This window comes from Aricia agestis, chromosome 15 (assembly GCF_905147365.1).
Source record: "Aricia agestis chromosome 15, ilAriAges1.1, whole genome shotgun sequence".
NCBI lineage: Eukaryota > Metazoa > Arthropoda > Insecta > Lepidoptera > Lycaenidae > Aricia > Aricia agestis.
Window position 1 is genome coordinate 1,308,628 of NC_056420.1, and position 24,646 is coordinate 1,333,273.

The 24,646-nt window shown below is 37.5% G+C and overlaps 1 protein-coding gene and 1 long non-coding RNA gene across 3 annotated transcripts in view; both read left to right on the plus strand.

Moving 5' to 3' along the window:
- Positions 1-11,442, plus strand: part of LOC121734239 — an 87,941-nt gene extending 76,499 nt beyond the window's left edge. Inside the window, exon 3 of the long non-coding RNA XR_006036683.1 lies at positions 11,409-11,442. This is a non-coding gene — a long non-coding RNA (uncharacterized LOC121734239). The remainder of the gene's footprint in view (positions 1-11,408) is intronic.
- An 11-nt stretch (positions 11,443-11,453) lies between these two features.
- LOC121734237 overlaps positions 11,454-24,646 on the plus strand; it is a 32,215-nt gene continuing 19,022 nt past the window's right edge. Inside the window, exon 1 of one of the 2 annotated variants that reach the window (XM_042124718.1) lies at positions 11,454-11,550. In XM_042124718.1, coding sequence (XP_041980652.1) covers positions 11,515-11,550 — 36 coding nt within the window. In that variant the 5' untranslated portion in view covers positions 11,454-11,514. Of the gene's footprint in view, positions 11,551-14,519; positions 14,799-24,646 lie in introns of those variants that run through there. The other variant, XM_042124717.1, reaches the window with a different exon arrangement.

Genomic DNA, 24,646 nt, shown 5'->3' on the forward strand with positions numbered 1-24,646 from the left:
GATAGACAGACAGACAGAGATACTTTCGCATTTATAATATTAGTATCGATTATGTGCACACTGCACAGCTGTTTTTGGGTATTTTGATTAATTAAGAGCCGCGCTACACCGGAATGGCAGCGGCGAGGCGAGCACTTTCAGTGCTGCCATTCCGGTGTGGCGCGGCCCTAAGAGAGGTACCACTTACCAGGGTTTTAAAAAGTTTTTAAATTTGACACAAATTTTGTTGACACCGCGCGCTATAAACTAAGGTCCACGCGGGCAACAGCTAGTAACTAATAAGTATGATTAGTTCTATGTTACAATGAAGTAAAAAATAAAACGCCATCTGTTGAATCGTATTAGAACGAAAATGTTCATTGCATCGATATATTTCTGGATTTTTTATAATATTATACATAAAATATATTTAAGATTTTTGAAATTTTATTTTAATACACATCCAAGACCCAGGAACATTGAAAACTTTTTGTTCCGCCTGCGGGACTCGAGCCCAGGACCCCCGGGATGAGCGCTGGCCACGCGCAATGCGAATTCATTTTCATCGATATTTTCATGGAAATAAGATATTTTCCCACATCAAAATGTAGCCTATGTCCTTTCTCAGACTCTAGAATAACTGTGTACAAAATTTCATTGCAATCGGTTCAGTAGTTTTGGCGTGAAAGCGAGACAGACAGACAGACAGACAGAGATACTTTCGCATTTATAATATTAGTATGGATAATAAAGATATATATATTAATTGAATATTGACAGAAATAAATTTAAATAGCAATGAAGTGAAAATTTATTTCGGGCAACTTGTTGTTTTTCTTGTACAAGTTTCAAGTAATTTCATAAAAAGTCTTTTTTACGGCCGCATTTGTAATGCGGCCGTAAGAAGAAAAACATTTAATTATGATTAAACTTTAATTTAATGAAGAGTTTGGCAGTTTACGGGCTTACGTCTAAATCTTCATTTTATTTTATTAGTGCTTATCTTGACACGTGGATGCGTGTCAAGCCAAGTTCAAATTCTACTGTAACAAAACTAAGTGATAATATGATTTTTTCACTTTTGAATGGGCAAGCGACTCAGCGTCATGAGTTTCCCCATACAAAAGTGAAAAAAATGGTTTTTCAGCGCTGCTTCTTTCATAGTGTACACCCCCTTAAGTATTATAACTTAAATTTTTTACACCTTGTATATTTTGTCTCTGAGTGATACTCATTTGTCGCTGAGTACGGCAGTTAGTATGGCCGCCCGCGTCACTCAGGTAAACCACTCTTGTTGTTATTATAAACTATTTAACTAGTCCCAAGTAAGGAGTTCTGTAATAACATTTAAGTACACTATAATTAACGCCTACATAACACTCGTGTTGTAAATTGTTGTAAATTAATCAACATAAATATGCTTTGTTCGCGCCAATGAGATTTTCTTATCGTAACTTGTAGTAAAGTGATATACCTAAACATTAAAGGATATTGTTATTCCGTACTTGTAAGAATAAATTCAATACTTATATTATGTATAATATGTATAATATTTACAGTATACCTATTACAATAATAATGCCTCCCACTGTGTGCTATTTTATTTGTATTTTTGTCTGTTGCGGTCGCTTGCGGCACATAATACATAATATAATAATAATATAATATTAGTACAAGTACTTGCAGCAAAGATCGTAATTAGACATCTAACTTCTTGCCCTTCTCATAGATCGGACATCATCCACTCGTCTTTCAATGTACAGGCTATTATTCTCTGGAATTCTCTTCCTCGTGACATCAGGCTAACCAAAACCAGGGACACATTTAAGCGCAAAGTGCGTGAGTTTTATTTGAAGCAATTGGCAGAAAAGTATTAAATAATTATTGTAATCTATGATAGTTTTTATATATTATTATTATTTTATAAAATATATATAATATACTTATATATTATTATTTAAGTATATAAGTAGGTATATAAATAAATAATATATAATATGTACTAGTATTTTTAAATTATATAAAGTACTTTTGATATTTTATGTAAAAATAATAAATAATATTTTGTATTAATAGATTAGGTATTATATATATTTTTTTATAGTATTTAGTAGAATAGTCTCACTCTATTAGGTATAATGTTTGCTTATGACTTAAGTTATAATTAGATTACTCTTCATTTATTTTATTTATTTTCTTCATCCTTTCGCACTATTGGCACCTACACAATTTTGTTTCTGGACACCTAAAGGTTGACTGGTAGAGAATGCCATCTGGCATTAAGTCCGCCTATGTACCAACATTGTGCAAAAAGCATAAATAAATATATAACTTCTATGTGCCGTGTCTACATCTTCGTATGTCTGCTCTCTACGGAAGCGTCACGTTGTCAGTCATTGTGAGTTGGTCAGGTGCGGGTCACGAGGTCACATGACCCGTCCGTGACCCGCGACCGTGACCCGGCTGATGACCCGTGGGGGTTGTGACGTCAACTGTCACATGCCTTCTGACCAAGCTACACCATGATTAAGTAAGTGTGCAAATGAAGATTGAAATCGGCTGACGCTGCTTAATCAGCTATCATCACAACGAATGTTTGAAATCTGTAAAAATTTTACTTAACATATTATCTAGAATTCTAACAATTTCGATTTCAGATGATTTGAAAACCTAAATATACTGAATGAAATGCAAAATGTAAGTATAAAAAGGTAAATTGATAAACAAGTAAATATCGTAAAATGAACGGTTTGGCTACATAATATATATTAAGTATTTCAAATTTTGTTTCTAGGCACGAACCTTTGGCTTTAGCAGATTGACTCAAGACTTGAATGTGTACCCCTCTACCTAGAGTGTTAGAGGTGCACATAATATATTATTTTAGATCGCCTAAGTTAGTGTTGACTGACATTAGCAAAGCGGACATAAGAGATCAAGTAAATAATATGTAAAATTGTGAAAAGAATACGTAGAAAAAAAATTACCTACAAAGAAAATAATTGGTTAAAGAGAAGAAGAGAGTACCGCAGGGCAATCATGTAATTCTAACAAAGTGCCGGTATTGTGCCAATACCTTCTGCCAAACGCCTGTTGCTTATCTGTCGCAAGGACACCTGTCGCTGAGGATTCTCCGCAATGACGACTATTACGACTAACAACGACGTGAGGAGAAGATAAAGAAGGTAAATTAGTTGATCATTTACCGAGCGTTTTTGATGATGATGTTGATCATTTGACACTATGTCACTTCAGTCACTAGGATCTAGATCTATGTCCCGACATCTGGAGTCATGTAAACTAGGCTGATCGTTATCAAAACCTTGTCGGTTACATTATGCGACTTGCTTAACTTATAATTTAATACATAAAACTGCGCATACAAACAATGCTGAGTCATCACATAAACTACGGACTTCAGAAGGGCAGTTTAATTTTACAATAGTATACTTATGATATAAAATTAATTCGGTTTTAAACATAAATTAATTTGAAAGTATGTAAATTCAAAGGTTAATATAGGAGGGGTTGTAATTGTTACTGATCTGCTTTTAAAGGCAGCAGCTGCAGCTGACTATATACCTAGTACATACACAGGAACATATTATGAAATTACCTAAATAGGGTAAAAAAAATAAAAATTTATCTAAATAATACCACACATAGATTTTTTTTCAAAACTGCCTTTAAAAATATGTCCTTTCTGGAAATATTTTGTTTGATCATCAATGGAAGATCAATAATTGATTAATTGGATAATAATTGTCACAGAATTGTTTGGATTTACAACAGAGTGTAGAGCAATAGCAAAGTCGTTTCCCAATGTCTGCTCTACGCGCTACGCAAGCTGAGATATTTTCAACTATTTTGATGCTTTCTTATATTAATATGAAATTGAATTGATCTATAGGAAGGTTTAATGAAATATGAAATACAAAATATATACTTAATTAGTAGAGAAACATTGATTGAAGCACTACCCCTTCCAAAGTTGGGTGGGGCGGCGCGGTGGCACGGTAGCTAGTAAACTAGTAAAGCATAAACTGTTTGAGCGTTTTCACATCATCCGATCCGATATCGGTGTCGGACGCTAAGTTAAATGTATGAAATACTAGATGACGTCCGCAACTCTGCTGCGCCAAAACTTGTTAATCGCGCGGGAACTGTGCATTTTTCTGGGACGATATGTATCCTGTGTCCTTTCCCAAAGTTGGGTGGGCGACGAACCGGTAGCAGCTTGTAATAATGGAACAGCTATCGAGAGCACTATGGCTTGAAAATTAGCAGTGTCTATCCGGCAATTCGATGATTTGTCGTAGTCCCAAGTTTATTTGGTGCTGAGCGGCGCCGGCGCATGATGTATGGCGACGGGCGGCCGCTCGCACATCGATCACTGCACTACGCTGTATGCGATAATTCGATTGTGCTGAATATCATTTGAATTTATATACAGACACGGGGTTGCGAAAATATCTTCGCAGTTCCGCTCTGGCATCGGCAATAGGTGTTTCTAATGTTTCTAGAATCTGGACAAATAAAAGATATTGTACGTAAAATGTTATTACCAGCTACCTTTATACGACGAGAGAAATCGGTTCACAAGCAGATGTCAGTGTAGTTTTGTCTTGATTGTGATGCTGACCCAAAACAACGAATAAACCATGCCAAATTAGTTTAACTGATAGAAGAACATCATCTCTATTTAGCCGTGAGGGGCTCCTGATGACTGAGAGCGTGGCCCGTGGGACATTGCCTTCCTTGGCCTTCCTTCTTAAGACATTCCGCCAGGAGAGCAACGTAGTTTAACGTACTTAGAAAGTGTTGTCGGTGCCCTATTATAATCATTTTTCCGCCATAATCTAATCAATCTCAAAGGTCCTGTATGTAGCAGAAATCGTCTACACAACCTAAAATATCATTCAGTGCCAACCCTGTCATTAAATTCTAAGCTCGAACACAGGATCTGTCCGCTCCGAACGATTACAGGCTGGAGTTGGATTACCATAATAAAACAATAATCCGGCGCATTTAACTAGGCGGCTAGGCGCTATCGCCCTGTTGTTGGGAGCCGACGTTGTTCGATTAATTAGCTAATCGGCTAGGGCTGGCACCAGTGAATAATAATTGTGAATGGGGCAGGGCGATAATTGCGATATGGTGTTTGAGGGTACATACTCTATAGTCTATACGAAAGCTAGGGGCGAACAATTGAACATATCCTACCCAGGATTCGTTTTGAAGATTTCCCCTACGTCAACAAAAAGGGGGTGAAATTTGAAAAGTAACGGTTTTATTAACTGTCCGTCGTAATCGTAAAACGTTCATTCATTTCCGATTTGCACTTGGCTGTTCTTTTTACAGTTTTAAGCAATAATTATACTCTCTTTTTTAGTTATTCAAGGGTTTACATAGTCAACTACTTGACTACACAAGAGTTGTAGTGATGGGAACGAACACGCAATTTTCCTATAAAACATTTCCTTTTTTTTGATGATTTGTAGCGTCTACTCAAAATTTGAAAATCTCCAGCTCATATTGAAACAAAAAATCTTTGAATAACAATGCTAATCATCATTGTCAATTTCTTCCGGTCATGAAGGCAGCCCTATCGTTAGATAATTTAGTGTTAGACCTTGAGGAGTGACCTGGATTTAGGTAACTTCGTTGTAAATTAAATCAATTCGAAGCCGAAATGTATTGATATAATTTAGTGAGCCGATATGATTGGATAATTACATTCACATAAATCAAATGCCTGATCAGAAAGATACACGTAGACAGGTGGGAAATAATGAAATAGAAAATATATATCTTTCTACAAACTTTATTTGCCTTTTATATTCATTTCCAAGTCCCAAGGCAGCTTGAACATATTATCCCTCTGTAAGATCATACCAAAGGGTTTTTGTGCCTGGTTCTGGAGACACAGGAGAGTGCTGGGTGTGTGTGATGAGCTGCGGATAATTTCTAGAATCGACATTGCTTAAGTTCTACTCAGGCAAGGGTTGTTTTAACTGGCTTTTATATTATAGCAAGTTATGGAATAGAACCAGCAGGCGTAGCATGGTCACCTTAGAAACAGTTTCTTTCTACGGAAGAGTAGACAAAGTGACAGTTAGACAATGGAAATCCGCCATTTTGTCGAGAAAATCTGTCTGTATGTCGATTATGATGCCAAAAACTGAAAAGTATCTCTAAGCTACGATACTCGTAGGCCGTAGCTCATTAACATGAATTAGAAAAGCACAGTGCTTACGTAGTAACTATTTAGTGGCAGTGCTCTATCTTTCTGTCTGTCCAACTATTCTTGCTTACACTGCCCACAGAACTCATTTTTATGAAATTTTGTATCGTTACATCTTAAAGTTTAGCGTCTCCCAGACAGACGCGGCCTGCGGTGGCGGTGGCGGTGGCGGTGGCGGTCAGTTGGATGACTTGGCCGCGTGGTCGCGTGTGCCTGTGTCGTTCCTAGAACTCTCAAGTCATCCAACTGACCGCCACCGCCACCGCCACCGCAGGCTGCGTCTGTCTGGGAGACGCTTAAAAAGGACAAAGTAACGTGAGTTTTTTATTCCGTAAAATTTACGATACCAGATTTTTGCAACATACTTGCGGGCAACATACAGACTGCAACATCTAGTAGTCTGTACTCAGTAGTAGGCACTAAGTACACGCGTACTCCACACTAATTGTTAATTCAATTCTCAGAATGTATATGACTGACAAATACACATACGACATGTTTATTGTTAATTAATTCACAATCACATTATGTTGTAAATCCGCGGACGACGCGACAAATGGACGGCGCCGCACGCGTCGGCTCCCGACCTGCGCATGCGCACCCAACTCGATTTTCAACCTTATTCACATACTAATAAGGTTCAAAGATATGCGCAAATCCTGCGCGTGCGCTTATGTAAAAAATGTTACAATGTCGATAATTAGCATTATAAATAAATATTAGTATTAAATTCAATGAATACTAGGAATATTATTTTTTATATAATTAAGCCTGGCACTGCAACGTCAATAGCAATAACAATATAAATTATTGAATATTCTTTATTTACTTAATAATAAATAATTATTATTTAATGATTATGTAGGATATAATACAGTATTATCATACCTCCTGCAACTTTTCACCATCGTTACACGCGAAAAATATACCCGTTTGCTCGTTTGCCCCCCTTATTTTATAAAAACGTTATTTTCTTGTTCCATTGCTGTCAAAATACAAAATCACCCTGCTGCAGTGTAACCCGTTGTTTTTAGTCGATTCCTCATTTGACCCCAAAGACCATATTTCACGGAATCTCTACTCAATGCAACCTTTTGCAATATTTTCCCCACCATCTGTTGCAATAATCGAAGCTCTCCTACATGTTGTTGACAGTGATGAACGATGTCCTAATGAGCTGTCATGTGATTGTAATCCTGCTTCTACTTATTGATCTATAGATCTTAGCTTCTGGATCTGGCAGCGCACATGTAAAACGTAAAGATAGTTTGACAAAAATTTATGGAAAAGGCGCAAAGTTCGATCTAGTTCGATTTTAAGTATGGTGGGGTGGGGAGTAAACGGGGCCCTTAATGAAACTGGAGTAGCCAATTGGCACATGGTCAATTACATACAATAGCTTTTTTTAAACGGGCGTTGGCCCACCACACATTCCGACCACTGTATCTCTTGTGTCGCCAGGATTGACAGCGGTAACGAAAACCCTTTAATATGATCTCAGGAAGCCCGTGAATTACATACATACAATAGTTAACAAAAATGTTACTGTCTGATTGCAAACACCTAATATAAACCCATCTAATTACTTACTGATTATTAATAGTTCGAGTCCCCTGCATTAACTCCAGCCCTGCTTACTCCTCGCCCTATCAGAGAACCTTTAAAATCGATCATTGTCCCCTCATTGTCCCCTTCTATCTTTGCAATCTCAAATTTGTGTGCAGCTTAGATCCACAAAAGTACTCACTACTGCTGAGGCGTCTAAAAACCAGCCTATCTCCCACGATTCCTCTCCCCTGGCTTATCGGGTTGCATAAACAAATTTTCTAATATAATATGATGATCTATTAAATGGGTTGTCGCCACGAGGAAGTGGTAACAGTGTTGTTCTAATGTGGCCTGTTCCGGCTCTAGCCGACCGCTGGCATTGGCCTTGACAGGTCATCTTGGAGTACACCGGTCACCTGTCAGGGTGTGAATTAGCCCAGGGCTGGCGAAAGTGAGATAATGGGAAATTCATTGTCTTAGTCTGGAATTCGTGCCTTTCTTCTTTCACAGAGAATGTGATTCTACCTCCTACCCACCAAATGTTGGCAGTGCGTCTTTTATTTCGCCTTTCTCGATAAATGGTATATTCAACACTGGAAGGATTTTTCAAATCGGACCAGTAGTTCCTGAGATTAGCGCGTTCAAATAAGCCCTATCAAATAATTTCTCCCCGTTTTTTCTACATTTTCCTCTCTTTCTTCGCTTTTATTAGTCGTAGCGTGATAAAATATAGCCTGTAGCCTTTCTCGATAAATGAACTATCTAACACAGAAAGAATTTTTACAATCGGACCAGTAGTTCCTGAGATTAGCACGTTCAAATAAGCCCTTTCAAATAATTTCCTCGCGTTTTTTCAACATTTTCCTCTATTTCTTTGCTCCTATTAGTCGTAGCGTGATAGAATATAGCCTATAGCATTTTTCGATAAATGGACTATCTAACACTGAAAGAATTTTACAAATCGCGCTAATCTCAGGAACTACTGGGTTCCTGAGATTAGCGCGTTCAAATAAGCCCTTTCAAATATATTTCTTCCATTTTTTTCCACATTTTCCTCTATTTCTTAGCTCATATTAGTCTCAGCGTGAAAAAAAATATCCTTTCTCGATAAATGAGCTATCAAACACTGAAATAATTTTTTAAATCGGACCAGTAGTTCCTGAGATTAGCGCGTTCAAATAAGCCCTGTCAAATAATGTATCCCCGTTTTTTCTACATTTTCATCTATTTCTTCGCTCCTATTAGTCTTAGCGTGATAAAATATAGCCTATAGCCTTCCTCGATAAATGGGCTATCTAAGACTGAAATAATTTTTCAAATCGGACCAGTAGTTCCTGAGATTAGCGCGTTCAAACAAATAAGCAAACAAACTAACACACTCTTCCGCTTTATAATATTGAGTATAAATAAAATAAAATAAAATAAATAAAAAATGTTTTATTTCTGAGTAAATTTGAATCAAATTTTTTCAGAATGTCTACCTGACCACCGAATTTTACCAAAATAGAATATAGATATACCTACATCACTACAGAAAACAGTTTCTTTTCAAAATGGCAATTAGTTGAGTAATTAGGTAGGGCCCCTAAGCAGTATTAGCCCAGGGCCCCACAAATGCAAGATCCGCCCCTGTGTATAATATGCATTATCGCTATAATCTTGGCGCCTAATGCCTATATTATCAATTATCATCAACAAAGAAATATTTATTGCTTGAATCATAAGGATTTTACGAAAGATAATATCGATTTGCTGAAAAGTGTCAAAGTCGAACACTGATTTGCAAATTCCAAACTGGGGGGCCATCCACGTATTTCTTCACTTTCTTTTTATTTTTTTAACCCTTCCCTCCTTAAACTTATAACCATCACAACCTGTTTTATTTTTATTGTTATTAAATATTGCCTGCAGATTTTATCCAAATCCGAATCTATACTTATTATAAAACAAAGTCACTTTTTTTCCCTCATGTCCCTTTGTTCCCTTTAATCAATCAAACTACGCAACGGATTTTGATGATTCTTTCAGTGTTAGATAGCCCATTTATCGAGGAAGGTTATAGGCTATATTTTATCACGCTAAGACTAATAGAAGCGAAGAAATAGAGGAAAATGTGCAAGAAACGGGGAAAATTATTTGAAAGGGCTAACTTAAACGCGCTAATCTCAGGAACTACTAGTCTGATTTAAAAAATTATTTCAGTGTTAGATAGCCTATTTATTGAGGAAGGCTATAGGCTGTATTTTATCACGCTAAGACTAATAGGAGAATGTGGAAAAAACGGGGGAAATTATTTGAAAGGGCTTATCTCGCGAACAACTGGAGCAATTTTATGTTATTGGCAAAGATAAGTAGACCACGTGAAGGATCATAGGCTATCGATTCTAATAATTTGTTCAGTGGCTATTATATATTTTATACCGATGCGACGCCGGGGCGAGTCGCTAGTTTGGTTTATAAATCTAATGATCCAATTAAATCAAAATCGGTCCGGCAACCTCTTTCGGCCATATTTTACCTGCTACAAGTTTATATTGCATGCCATGTCCATTGATCATGAACATTTTCCCCGACTGTACTCATACCTACTATGTTGACCGTGTTCTATCACATAAGGAAACAACCTTCAATTACGTGCACAAATTAACTTACTGTGCCCTCCTCTGATTGGTTGTCGTCTCAACCCTGCGCTGTGATTGGCTGATGCGATATAATCCACGGTTCCGCATTGCACGCATTAACATGTTTGATTGCATTATTGCAATTATGTTAACATAATATGTCATAGCAAAAAGGCACCCGGCGAGGTGGCGCCAACAGTTTTTAACCGACTTCCAATAAGATATATTATGAACTAGATATTGCCCGCAACTTTAGTTATCGAAATTTTTTTAACGCACGAAATTATTCGGATGATGTTTTCCGGAAAATCCTTGTTCACTTGTTTGAGAGAGTCTAGAAAAATTGGTGAAGGGCTCACAAAAACAAAATGGCCGTGCTTTTTGCGCATGCGTGTAGAGGGCCTGCCGTGGACCAATCGTCTTCAGCATTATTGAGAGCATTGAAGATTCCCTTATAAGAGGATTTCAGCCAATAGGGATGATCGAAAACAAGATGGATTTTGATTGGTTTGATTACTCCCTTTAGAACGTCTTGTTATGGACGCAAATGTTTTTAAAGTAATTTCTAGAGATACATTAGTTGGGTTATGGGTATGTAGTATGTACTAGATAGAGTTTGTCATGATGTACACTAATTGTACACCAAATATCATACTTGCGCTTTGCTTAACTGCGGAAGGCGGCGAATATATTCATGGATGAATATCTATTTGGGACACTCTAGAGTCTAGACTCTAGAGTCTAAAAGGACCCCAGTGTGTTATCACATTTCAGCTTTTCACGCAAGTGGAATTTTAATTTATAAATAAATTTTTATTTTAAATGAATACTATCAATGCCAGGTACCCGATTCTTATTCCTCGAATGGCGCGTCGATCGTAAGCTGTCCTGTACCCATGCTGTCTCACGCGCGAGATTCGATCATGGCCACCTGCGATCACAGCGACATTCGAGACTTGAAACCGCTGATTTTTCAAACCAAGCTACCACCATATCAACAGCATCTTTGTTTGCAGGTGTAGGATGTGGCGACGGTGGTAGAGCGGCGCGGGGCGGGGGGGCGGGGCTCGCGCGGGCCCGTCCACAACCGCCCAGCCTCCACCCGCGGCGGCGCGCGATACTATGCTAATGCCACGTGTCCTGTCCACTCTGCTCGCGGTAAGTGATACCACAAGACACAACGAACCCGGAACCATTAGGTCTACTAATGTTGGCTTCTCACGACGTGTAACATCACGAGCCACGCCGCGCCCGATTTGTACGGGCAACAGACGAGTCCGCGCTACCCGTTCTCACAGCGCGTACTATCTATCACAAGCTGCTTGAGCAGCGCCGAGCCGTGCCTTTGAAGTTACCGACTTCAATTGGATTGGACGCGCCTGCTCGAGCCACCTCGAGCCACCTCCTTCACACAGCGCGTGACTCGAGCTGGCGCGCTGCGTTTCCACCGAAACTGGGCTCCTGCGGAAGGAATGTGTCTTGAATAGAATCGTTGCACTAAGCGGGGGTCAGGCAAATGAACGAAGATGCCTTATCGAGCATCATTAGAGCTGCACTATCATAATTCATAATTCATACCCCCACGCTCACCTAGAATATTTTCATCAGTTCCCGAATGTCGAACGCCATAATAATTACGAGACAAATTAAAATTACACTTTTATCGTCGTCTACAATCTGTACGGACTGCAGACGGTAGAGTCATGTGAACATTTATTAATTAAACAACAAACAAATTATACAATAAACCAATTAAAAACGTTTATCCGATCAAACTTAGGTATAAATGCAACTTCTTGGTAAACCGCCGATGTTGTATAATATCTAGATATTTAAATAGATTTTTGTATATGGGTACAGCTGCTGCATTCGAGAATCATCAATCAGCTGTTACGAAGACGAGGAACGCTTTCTTGCTCGTACAGTCTCTGGGTTCCGCGTAAACTTTCGCCACTAATGTAGCACCTCCACCTATGCCTCCACATTTCATAACACTCGATCGTGGTTAAAGTACCTACATTGTAACGGACACTAATTAAAGCGCGGGTGCCGGGGGGGCCGTGACAAACAAAATAATTACGTGTTAGCTATACAACTACGCGAGCGGTACTAAACGGTCGCCGGCGACCGGGGCGGCGGGCCTCCCGCCTCCCACCCCGCGCGTCACCCCCGCTTTACCCCTACGCATAACCGGTCTTCTGATTGGATATCTGTGCGACGCGATGGACTAGCGCAATATCGTAATTATTATGAACTTATGAAATGACCATTGTGCATCGATTTTTTTTGGAATAAAATATGTTATTTAAAAAAATTAACACCCTATTTTTTTGGTTTAATGGACTCACCTAATGATACTTAAGCCCCAAAAAAAAATTGGCAGGTAGGTTTAATTGCACCCTGTATTTATAGTTAGGTCGTCGCAAAAGAAAATGTTTTATTTATATGACATCCATGTCGTCGGTATCGTCTGCTCCAATTACGTATAATGAGTTATTAATGAAAATTGTTCTCGATTTTTAATTAATTGTTATTTTTAACAATGACTAACGCCAGTCGCGACTAACGGCACGGAATAAGTTATTAATTATTATCTCTGTACTATTGTGTCATATTGCATCAATAAATTAAACAAATGGGTCTGACAGGAATTTGCGTAAAAACGGGCCCACGTGCATAAAAACCATCTGCACATTTGGCCCACATAATACATTGCAAAAATTGTCTAAACATTTACGTCGGTAAATGTGTTGACAAGTTTTTTTGTGCTGTATTTTATTACGCAAAAACATCTAAAGGCCCGTCTTCACATTGGGCAAATCAAGATGGTCAGTTGACCAAGCTTAGTTCTCCAGATGAATTTTCAAAAATTCGTGTTTGGAACGAGCTTTCAAACATGATTTTTTACTACTACTTACAGAATGAGATTTTGTTGGACGATCGACAAAACTACTCCGTTTGCAACTGTGATTGCAACCCAATCATGTAGCCCTAGCACGGCCACCAGTAGCGTTCCGATCGCTTTTCGTTCCCAAAAATTCAATTTAAATACCACTTTATGACAGACTATAATAGTCTTAAAAAAATTTTGTCGGTCGCGATTGGCCGCGGTAAAGATCGGAACGGCACCTTTAGTTTATGTCCACAGTTTGTCTATACTTTCGCATTTCTACTGGTGGCCGTGCTAGGTCTGGGCAGCATAGACACCTAATATGCGCCTCTACATGTTCGTAATTCGTATTAGCTTGTATTGGCCACCGTGAAGAGGCCGTATAAGGCTGCAATAATTCATGTCCATCTAGTGTGCGTGTGCCGCAAATTTTATAAACCTCAAAGTGCAAACTTGTGAAAGAGCGGCGTAATAATAGAATTTGTACCTAAAGATTTTGAATGATCAATTGTGGACAAAAAATTGTTCTTTAACACGCGTAGAACTTATAACAGAACGTATTGTGTTCTAAACAGTCTTTTGTTCTTTTGTCTGTTTGTTCTTGACCAGTGCTCTTCCTCTACCTGAATTATTGTTGCTTATAATCAATTTTACGGTGGACTCGTGGGTACGAAGGTACAAACTTGCGGTCAAAATCGCTATTTACAATTAGTCTACCAAGAGTTATAGATTGTGGAGATACTGAGTAGCAACTAAATATAAAATGCGATAAACAGTCATATAAATATTATAGAATATAGAATAGTATTTGAATGTAGAGTTCAGATTAGCTATTAGAGAATGTAACTTGTAAGATTACTGAAGCTTTTCCGTAAGCGCCGCTTTTGCCGCTGTCGTCGAAAAGCGCTTTTTAAGAAATAAATTACCCACTGCTTTTAAAAGGTGAATTTGGTGTATCTGTGTAGCAAAAACTTTATTTTGGTGTCCGTTAAAAATTATTGTCATTGTAGAGAGTCGTAGACAATGAAAAATCATCCAATTAAAATACAATGATCATTAGAATTTTTAATTTCACCAAATTCATTGAACGTATGCAAATGAGTGTTTCACAATTCCAATAATTTTTATCAGTGGAAGTGCACACCCGCGGTGGACATTCCGCTCACCGAACGCCGACGACGCGAAGGCTCGCGGCTGGCCGGTCGCACGACGAAAATACGCGGCAGTTCAGCGGCAGACGTCTCGGGCATTAGTCGCCTCGAAAAAAAAAAGTAAATTATTAGTCTGTGCCGCGCGTAAAAGCCCGCGTATTTCGCGTCGTAAATTTGAAAAAAGAAATGGAGGACTTATTTTTTTTTAATGTGCAGTAAATCAGCACGCGCACCGAATTCAGTGAAAATGTGGATAAAAAATGTGATTTTAAATTTCAAATGAACGGAAGTGTCAACCTCAAGTTTTATGTATGATTTATTTAAATCCTTGGATACATTTACTTTTGCTGGTGGCAATTAAAATGGTAAGTGAATTATCCACGTATTTACTACACGTAGAATATCTCTGTCTGCATGACGTCTCAATTTATATTCAAATCGCCGCTTACGATTTCTACCTAGTAAATATTAATTTGATTACTTCATTAAATATTCAACGAATCTTTTAATCTCGCTAAATAACGCGGGTCGGCGGTGGTATCGCGTTACTTTTAGCCGTTCGAAGAAAAGTTATGCATCGGCCGAGCCCACTGACGGATTCCAGGTGATCGAATTTAAAAAAAAAAAGTAGAGTTTTTTTTTAATTTACAGACAGTGCATTTAGTTTATTTTTAATATTTAATATTCAGTTTTATATATAGCGGCAAAACATTTTACAGCAAGTAATATTCTATTCAATAGTCAGGTTAAACAGTTTATAATGATAATGATATTAATATAAATGCATGTATGATGTAGAATCGCTTTGTATATTTGCCTTTTACCTAGCGTACTCAACGACCCCCCGCGCGACGGTATAATTGTAAGCCAAAGCTTATTTACTGATTATGATTCTATCGACAACTGATTGGAAATTCTAAATAATGCTATGTTTTCTAGCAATTTATGTTATAAATTTATTTAATATTAAAAATCTTCTATTTAAAAAAAATGTAAAATTTCATTAAGTTTAAAGGGCGATCTTAAATCGATTCTAAAAATTTATATCTCGTCTTGAAAGATATGCCTGCAAGTTTCCACAGGTGGTTATTCTCGAAGAAATGAAAAGCAATCACTCTAAAGTTTAAGTGCTGTTTCTCATTTCCTCCTGCGTTCATAAGTGTCGTACTGACAATGATTATAACTCATGAGTTATGAGAGGCAGATAATGCTTCTTATAGGTTTGCAAATTAAAAAATCTATTCAGACCGGCTCGTAGATGAAGTAGCTAAGGTATATAACAGGTAATCGGACTTTTTACACTGACAATTGATTAGTAGATGTAGCCCGCGACTTCGTTCAGTAAGTACCAATTCATAATTATTCGGGCGGGAAGTTTTTTCGTGACAAAATCTGCTTTAAGCATCCTCTTAGAGCTCAAAGTATCTTCATCATTTTTGGTTTAGCAGCGTGTAAAGGTCTAAACCTTGAAATATAAACCATAGAATATAGGTCGCATTTTTAATGTTAAGCATGAATTGTTAATTACTACATAATAATATTAATAATAGCTCCCATACCGGTTTCGGTGACGGTGGCCGGTTTCATGGAAACCAGGCCAGCTACGCAGGAGTAATTTTATAGTGCCCAAGTGTGTGCGCAGTGCACAAGAGCACTCTCTATTCCTTTACTCTCATAACCCAGTGGGACGGCAGACCGACACGACTGGCGAGAGATCAGGCGCAGGACCGACTTTTTACATGTCCATCCGACGCATGGATCATCTTACTTGTCAGACAATCAGGTGATCAGCCTGCATTATCCTAACCAAACTTGGAAATAACATGTTTCCAACGCGGGAATCGAACCCACGACCTCCTAGTCAAGAGCCGAGCTCTGAACCACCGGACCACGGAGGATTATAATAATATTATCATGAAAACGAAATTTCGGCATTTTGCTATGAGATAAATTACTCGAACGTTGGCTCCAAGAAAACTAATAAAAGGGCCAATAATAATGACAAACACCTGAGACCGCGTGTTAAGCTGTCGTTTTCCCAGATATATCACGTTTTATACCCCACGATTGTTACAAACTGCCAAACGGGAGAATAAATTACTGATAATAATAAATATAAATAACTTGCGACACGCGGGATCTCGTAGATCTAGTAGATCCCCATTTGATCTATTCCCGTGTCGATAAATTACAAAAAAGTCTCATAAAAACCACCGGAATTGTGGCAAAAATAAATTTTATTCGCACATTTTATGGCGAATAAATATTTTGAGAATGTGTCGTGTGAGGTGGGAAAATCATATTTTATATCGTAGTCTAAACGCCGTGTTGTGCTGAAAACTATTTAAACAGTGCTATAATGCTATCCCTTTTCGAATAATACGTATGGCAAAACGAACGCGACGGACTATAAAAAGTTAAAATTATTGATTCTATTAGGGCCTGTTTCGCCACTTTCTGATAGGGTGCCGAATAGGCTATTCTGAATAACTTTTTTAATAGATACTCCATACTTGATCTGTCAAGCTAATTGGTGGATAGCCTATTCGTTACTTAACAGGAAGTTGAGAAACAGGCCCTTAAATGGCGCCCATAACTGCGTGGCATCAAAATTAGTTTATCCTGCGGGAATCGTACATTTTTCCGGAATAAAAAATATTCTATTTCCATTAACGGGACTCAAAAAATTGGTCATGGTTGTTGTCCATTCGTCCATACTAATTTAATTATAAAAGCGAAAGTGTGTCTGTCTGTCTGTCTGTCTGTTACGTCTTCACGCCCAAATCGCTGAACCGATTTTGTTGAAAAAATTAGGTATGAAGATACTTTGAGTCCCGGGAAAGGACACAGGATACTTTTAATCCCGAGAAAATTTACGGGTTCCGCTCGATAAACGAATTCCGGACGTCAACTAGTTATCCATATTATAAATGCAAAACTGTGTCTGTTTCTCTATCTGTCTGTCTGTCTGTACTCTGTTACCTCTTCACGCCCAAATCGTTGAACCGATTTTGATGAAACTTTGGGCCCCGGGAAAGGATATAAGATGCTTTTTATCCCGGAAAAAATCTCGAGCGTCATCATAAAATAAATAATAAACAGCCGATTCCAGAGACAAACCACGAACGGGGCGCGGGGGTGATATATTGCTCTCATAGAAATAGGTTAACGATAATGTTGTAATGGGTTATGGCCGTTATGTGTACAAATTAAACTTTATTTATGCACTTAAAAACCCTGGAATTGGGTTAAAAGTTACTAACTTTTACATTGACTTTCCATTAATATATTATTTCTTTTCTTTGTCTCATCTCTAGTCTCTACGTAGTTAAAGCGGAAGAACTATAAATCATAATATCAAACATTAACTTAAGTACTAAAAAATTGTTCCCCTTAGAAAAAACTAGTTTGCGCTGTGTTTCGCCGAGTGAGTGAGTTTACCGGAGGCCCGATTCCCTTCCCTATCCTCCCCTATTCCCTTCCCTTCCAATTCCTACCCTCCCCTATTACCCTATTCCCTCTAAAAGGCCGGCAACGCACCTGCAGCTCTTCTGATGCTGCGAGTGTCCATGGGCGTCGGAAGTTGCTTTCCATCAGGTGACCAAACGGGTCACCCCCGGGGCTCGTTTGCCCCCTTATTTCATAAAAAAAAATACAAACTCACTAACCTGCGCCTTTATAATATTAGTGTGATTTCAGATATGATTGCAATAACTATATAACTAGATTCTAGATTATCTAATGATGGTTTTATGGCCAACTAGTAACTCACAAAAAAAAACAGATTTTGGATATAGATTTTACAAATTTTCACTTAAACAAGTAGAGCAAAAATTTACGAGCATATAAATGCAAGATATTATTTTGTATGAAAACGAAATGACAATACGGTTTATTATTAGAATATCAAATACTCGTAGTAGACGTAATAAACATAACTCACAATAAAACCAATATCAATTATTATCTCCGCAAATATTTTGATCTAATATTTATGATAATGTGGCGATAAAAAATGTATCTACATTTTCGTTTTAAATTATGACGTATATACTTCTAAAATTCTCCCAGAGAATAATTAATATGTTCAAACTTAAGATCTGAGAAGGAGAGTCGTATTTAAAATTATTATAAATTATAAGAATTGATAAAATTTCTAAATTTGTACTTTACAAGAGTACTGTGGCTTAAAACAAATAAGATTTCTGATCTACTAGACGAAACAAATTGTAAGCGATTTTCGTGTGTTTATTTTATAAATCTTATTAAATATTTTTTAAGCATTATAGTAATAAATAAATATTATTATCTCATAGTCTTTTCACCAAAAGTTTTACCGTACCGAATATATTTTCCGTTCTATATTTTATCCATTATACTAATAATATCATAAATGCGAAAGTGTGTCTGTCTGTCTGTCTGTTACCTCTTCACGTCCAAACCGCTGAACCGATTTTGCTGGGCCTGGCGATACTTCGAGTCCTGGGAAAGGACATGAGATACTTTTTATCTCGGAAAAATGAACGGTTCCCGCGCGATTAACAGATTTTGGCGCTACGGAGCTGCGAGCGTCATCTAGTACCAAAACTACCAAATAAATAAAATTAGCAGAAAAAATAGCAACGGAGTTGCGGGTTCTTGTCTAGTTATAAATATATAATATTAATATTCTTTCTTCAATAATCACAATTCAAAAATATCGCTTCCTCTGTTTTTTTTGCTTAGTATATTAAAAATTAATATTATTATAATGTAACATTTGTCGTCGACGACGTCGACGATATAAAATCTATAGCCGGGCCACGATGGACAAACATAGCCCAAGATAGAGAAAAGTGGGCATCTCTGGAGGAGGCCTTCACCCGCGGAGGGGTTCTGGATGATTAATAATTAGTTTAATTCCTACATATTTAGTTTTTTATTCTTAGTGTAATAATCGTAAATAAAGGCTTTTTTATTTTTTATTTTTATTTATTAATGTAACATTTGAGTGGTCTATCCCTACTAAACGTCGTAAACTACTCATACTACATCCCACGTCTTAAAAGGTTTCCGCAGTAACATTTACTACATCATCTTCGAAATATATAATCTCATAAGTTACATAAAATATAGTCTACCTAGAAATAAATGGAAGTAACACTAACACATATTTAAAATATTTATTTTTAGGGTTCCGTACAGAAGGGGTAAAAACGGGACCCTATTACTAAAACTTCGTTGTCTGTCCGTCTATCTGTCTCCAGGCTGTATCTCAAGAACCGCTATAGCTAGACTTCTGAAATTTTCACACATTATGTACTTCTGTTGCCGCTATAACAACAAATACTGAAAACAAAATGAAATTAATATTTAAGGAGGGCAAATATCCCATACGACAAACGTGATTTTTTGACCTTTTTTGATCCATATTAATAATGACAAGTTAAGCAGTTGATATTTTCACAGAATCCTCAGTTATAATAATTATGTGTAATTCAGTAATTAATAATAAAAATAAAGTAAAATGAAAGCGGAGATAAATATAAAAACACAACTTATGACCTCTATTTTTTCTCTATAACGGTACGGAATAAAGAATTTAAACAATTTGAACCCTTCGTGCGTGAGTCCGACTCGTACTTGGCCGATTTTGTAGTGTTTTGCATTATGGTAATTTTACGTTATTTTGTAATGATAAGCTTCTATTTTATATGCTTTTCGGCGGAAGATAGTTGCGGGCATTATCTTGAATTAATAATATATTGTGTGCGGATTCTCTGTGTGTAGTCTAAAGTACCTACTGTATGTCGGCATAACTCATAAACTCAATATCACAGAGACCATCAGAAGTGGCCGTGTTTATGACCACTCGCCATAATCCCTTCAGCCTTCGACGATTTCCGTAAACATCGTTTTATTATATTGTATCTAATGAAAAACTTTCTCAAATGGTTGAGACAATGTTTGAATATGGCTGGATGAAGTTTACAAATAAAAATTAAGGCAAAACTACAATAATTAATTAAAGCTAGCTTTTTGATGACTCTTTCCAATGAAAATTTTGGCACATTAGATTAGTTTAAAATAATAATATAAAATATAAAATAATAATGAAATGATTAGTATAATATGTCTTTTGTATACAAAAGACATTGAAATAAAATTATTATCTTAACTCTGACCCTATCCATACTAATATTAGAAAAGTGTGTCTCTGTCACTGTCCATCTGTCTGTCCGTCTGTCTGTTACCTCTTGAATAGTGTGAAGATACTTTGAGACCCGGGAAAGGACATAGGATACTTTTCATTCAGGAAAAATGTACGATTCCCATGCGATAAACGAATTTTGGCGCAACGGAGTTGCAGGCGTCATCTATACTAATCTATACTTCTATACTAATATTATAAAGCGGAAGAATTTGTTTGTTTGTTTGAACGCGCTAATCTCAGGAACTACTGGTCCGGTTAGAAAAATTCTTTCAGTGTTATATAGCCCATTTATCGAGAAAGGCTATAGGCTATATTTTATCTCGCTATAACTAATAGGAGCGAAGAAATAGGGGAAGATGTGGAAAAAACGGGGGGAAATTATTTGAAAGGGCTTATTTGAACGCGCTAATCTCAGGAACTACTGGTCTGATTTTGAAAATTCTTTCAGTGCTAGATAGCCCATTTATTGAGGAAGGCTATAGGCTATATTTTATCACGCTAATATTAATAGGAGCTAAGAAATAGAGAAAAGAGTGTAAAAAACGAGGGAATAGATTATAAAGCGGAAGAGTTTGTTTGTTTGTTTGTATGAATGCGCTAATCTCAGGAACTACTGGTCCGATTAGAAAAATTTTTTCAGTGTTAGATAGTCCATTTATCGAGGAAGGCTATAGGTTATATTTTACTACGCTTAGACTAATAGGAGCGAAGAAATAGAGGAAAATATGGAAAAATCTATACTAATATTATAAAGCGGAAGAGTTTGTTTGTTTGAACGCGCTAATCTCAGGAACTACTGGTCCGATTTGAAAAATTCTTCCAGTGTAATATAGCCCATTTATCGAGAAAGGCTATATGCTATATTTTATCACGCTATAACTAATAGGAGCGAAGAAATAGAGGAAGATGTGGAAAAAACGGGGGGAAATTATTTGAAAGGGCTTATTTGAACGCGCTAATCTCAGGAACTATTGGTCTGATTTGAAAATTCTTTCAGTGTTAGATAGCCCATTTATCGAAGAAGGCTATAGGCTATATTTTATCACGCTAAGACTAATAGTAGTGAAGAAATAGAGGAAAATGTGTAAAAAACGGGGAAAATTATATGAAATTGCTTATTATCTTAAGAACTACTGGAGAAATTTTTATATTATTTGGCAAACATGACGAATAGACCACGTGAAGGGACATAGGCTATTTTTTGCGAAAAAATGTACGGTTGTGTGAAATTCCTAAATTACGCGGTCGAAGCCGCGCGTAACATCTAAATATTATAAGGAAGGTCAATTCTGTATATTGAATATTTTTGTACATTAATACTTGGGACGTGGTCTACTATGTTAACGCGGACGAAGTCGCGGGCAACAGCTAGTCTTATAATATATGGATAAAAGCGTCTAGAGGCTCAGAACTATGTAGATTGCGGCTATCAATGTTGATCCTTATAGCCCAACGTGGAGAGCTAGGGCCTTTAGGAACAATTAAACCACAAGTCACATCCAATAGTTTATTGAATACCGCTGTCATGTATCACTATATTTAACACCATTGTTCTGTCTGTGTTGTTGTAAACAATACCGTATTACTATATTAAGGGAACTGGAAATGGCTCAAACTTCGTTGACGGATGACGCCCGCAACTCCGTTGCGCCAAAACTCGTTTATCGCGCGGGAACCGTACATTTTTCCGGGACAAAAAGTGTCCTATGTCCTTTCCCGGGACTTAAGGTATCTCCATGCCAAATTTCAGCAAAATCGGTTGAGCATTTTGGACCTGAAGAGGTAACAGACAGACAGTCAGACAGACAGACAGACTTTTCCCCTTACTAATAAACGCTGTATAAGCTTTGAATAGTTATACAGTGTTTTGTCTTCTTCAATTCAATTAAAAAGTCACTAGTGTGACAGGAACAAAACGCTGTATAAGTATTCGAAGCTTATACAACGTTTATTAGTAAGGGGGTTTATAAATAAGGTGTTTTGGAATCTTCTCAGAAGAAAAAATTAAAATGTACTTAGCCAGAAGGTTAATATGTAGTATTTAAATTATTATAATATAAGCTTGCAGTATTTCCAGGAAATGAAATGAAAGCTGATAAATGGAAAAGTGAAGAAAAGTTGCTTTAGTATTATAAGTGTTAATATGAATTATATTATTCCTCATAATAGTAAAGCGACTTTTCTGAAAATACCAAATTGCAAAATGTACTAGCGTCTAGCGGATTACAATTAAGAAACACGTAAAAAAGTTTGCGCATGCTCCTACAGTTTTTAGAACCACCAGCTTTCTTCTATGATGATACTGACGATCATTTCTTCCTCACCTTTCCACTTGGCAATTGGTTAATGCGAGTGGCTGGCGCAGCGAAGTGCAAGGAGCAGGATAATCAGTGTTGGTTCGTACCAGTACGGGCTGGACTAAGCTAGGGCGCTCTGAACTTGACACCACAGAAGGATAAATATAAATAGACGGTTGTAACACAGAATGAAACAGATAGACAGACGGTTTTGGATTCGTCCCTTTGGGATAAAATTATACTACCCTTATTTCGATGAAAACTAATGAAGCTAGGAGTATTTTTAGTGCCCAGTATTTACACAATACAACTTTAGTTTTATAACCCAGTGAAAATCCGTACACAATACGATTAAAAAAGCTTCTACATTATCATGACAATCCTTTTTTTTTTTTTGATGCGCAGGGTTTATCCATCATGGGTGCCCCGGGTTGGGGATGTGCCTCAGCTGAAGCACCCCGGGGGTATGTGGGACTCTTACCCACTAAAACCATCTGCGGTTTGCCTTCAGCCGTATACTAAGGGATGTCCTGGTTCTGTCTAACACAGGACTCCCTCCACGACCGGCCGATCTACCTCATAAGGGATCGGACTTCCACCAAAGTTAGGGAACGCTTAAGCAAAATCATGACAATCCTACCCAAACATTTTTCGTGGTTCCGGGCTCAAGTCGAGAGCCAAGTTCAAAACCAAATTAGACGGAGGGGATATCACATCTGCAAACTATGATATTAGAGCCAAGCCAGTAGTCAGTTTCATATATTTCATGCAAAGTCTTGTGACATCGTCACGTAGCTTGGGAGTTAAATTGGACTATTGATAGTGACGGATTAAGACTACTTGATGCCCTAAGCAATCTATGCCTGTGTGGGGGACACACCCTATCCGGTCAAGTGTCAACTGGAATCGGTCTTTAAACTTTTACCACCTAAAAACATTAGTTTTTTCCTAGAAACTTTTTTGGTGTGGTTTTTTTTGGTAACGTGAGAGTGAGATGTGATGCCCTAAGGACGGATGTTTTTTGTGATGCGATGCCTTAGGCAATTGCTTAATTTGATTAAGGGTTGATCCGTCACTGACTATTATATTCATTTCTTCTCCCTTATCTCGGTTCTGCTCCCCAGCCTAGTTCGCGAACCGGTATTAGGTCAACAAGCCGAACGATTCTAAAAATAAAATTTATTTTATACAGAAATAAAACTAATTTTACTACTCCCTTTTTATATTTAACCCGGTGCTCGGTGTAACCGGTAACTGGTAAGTCATATTTCACCTTATCGTAAGCACTGGTATCGCATTAGCATAAACGGCCTTAATAGTCGGTACCTTCAGTTTCCGTACTTATCTCTGTGACATTCGCCGCTTGAGATCCCTGTTTATTTTTACCCGACTGAAGATGGTAATTGTTTTTCGACCATGTAGGTATGCAAACTAGACGTTGCGACTTGCACGCTCTTACGATAACCCGAAACTAGCTTATCTCAAATATATCTACCGTCTACACTTCTTCCACTTAAAAAATATTTTGTAATCTGTTTCAGGAAAATAAAGTGTAGTGTTGCAGATAAAAAATCATATCCATCAGATTTTTTATCTGCAGCACTAAGTTTAGCGGGAAGATCCCAATCCCCAAGGGAAGGGCCCAATCCCCTTCTCTACCCTCCCCTATTCCCTTCCCTTCCCATCCCTACCCTCCCTTATTACCCTATTCTCTCTTAAAAGG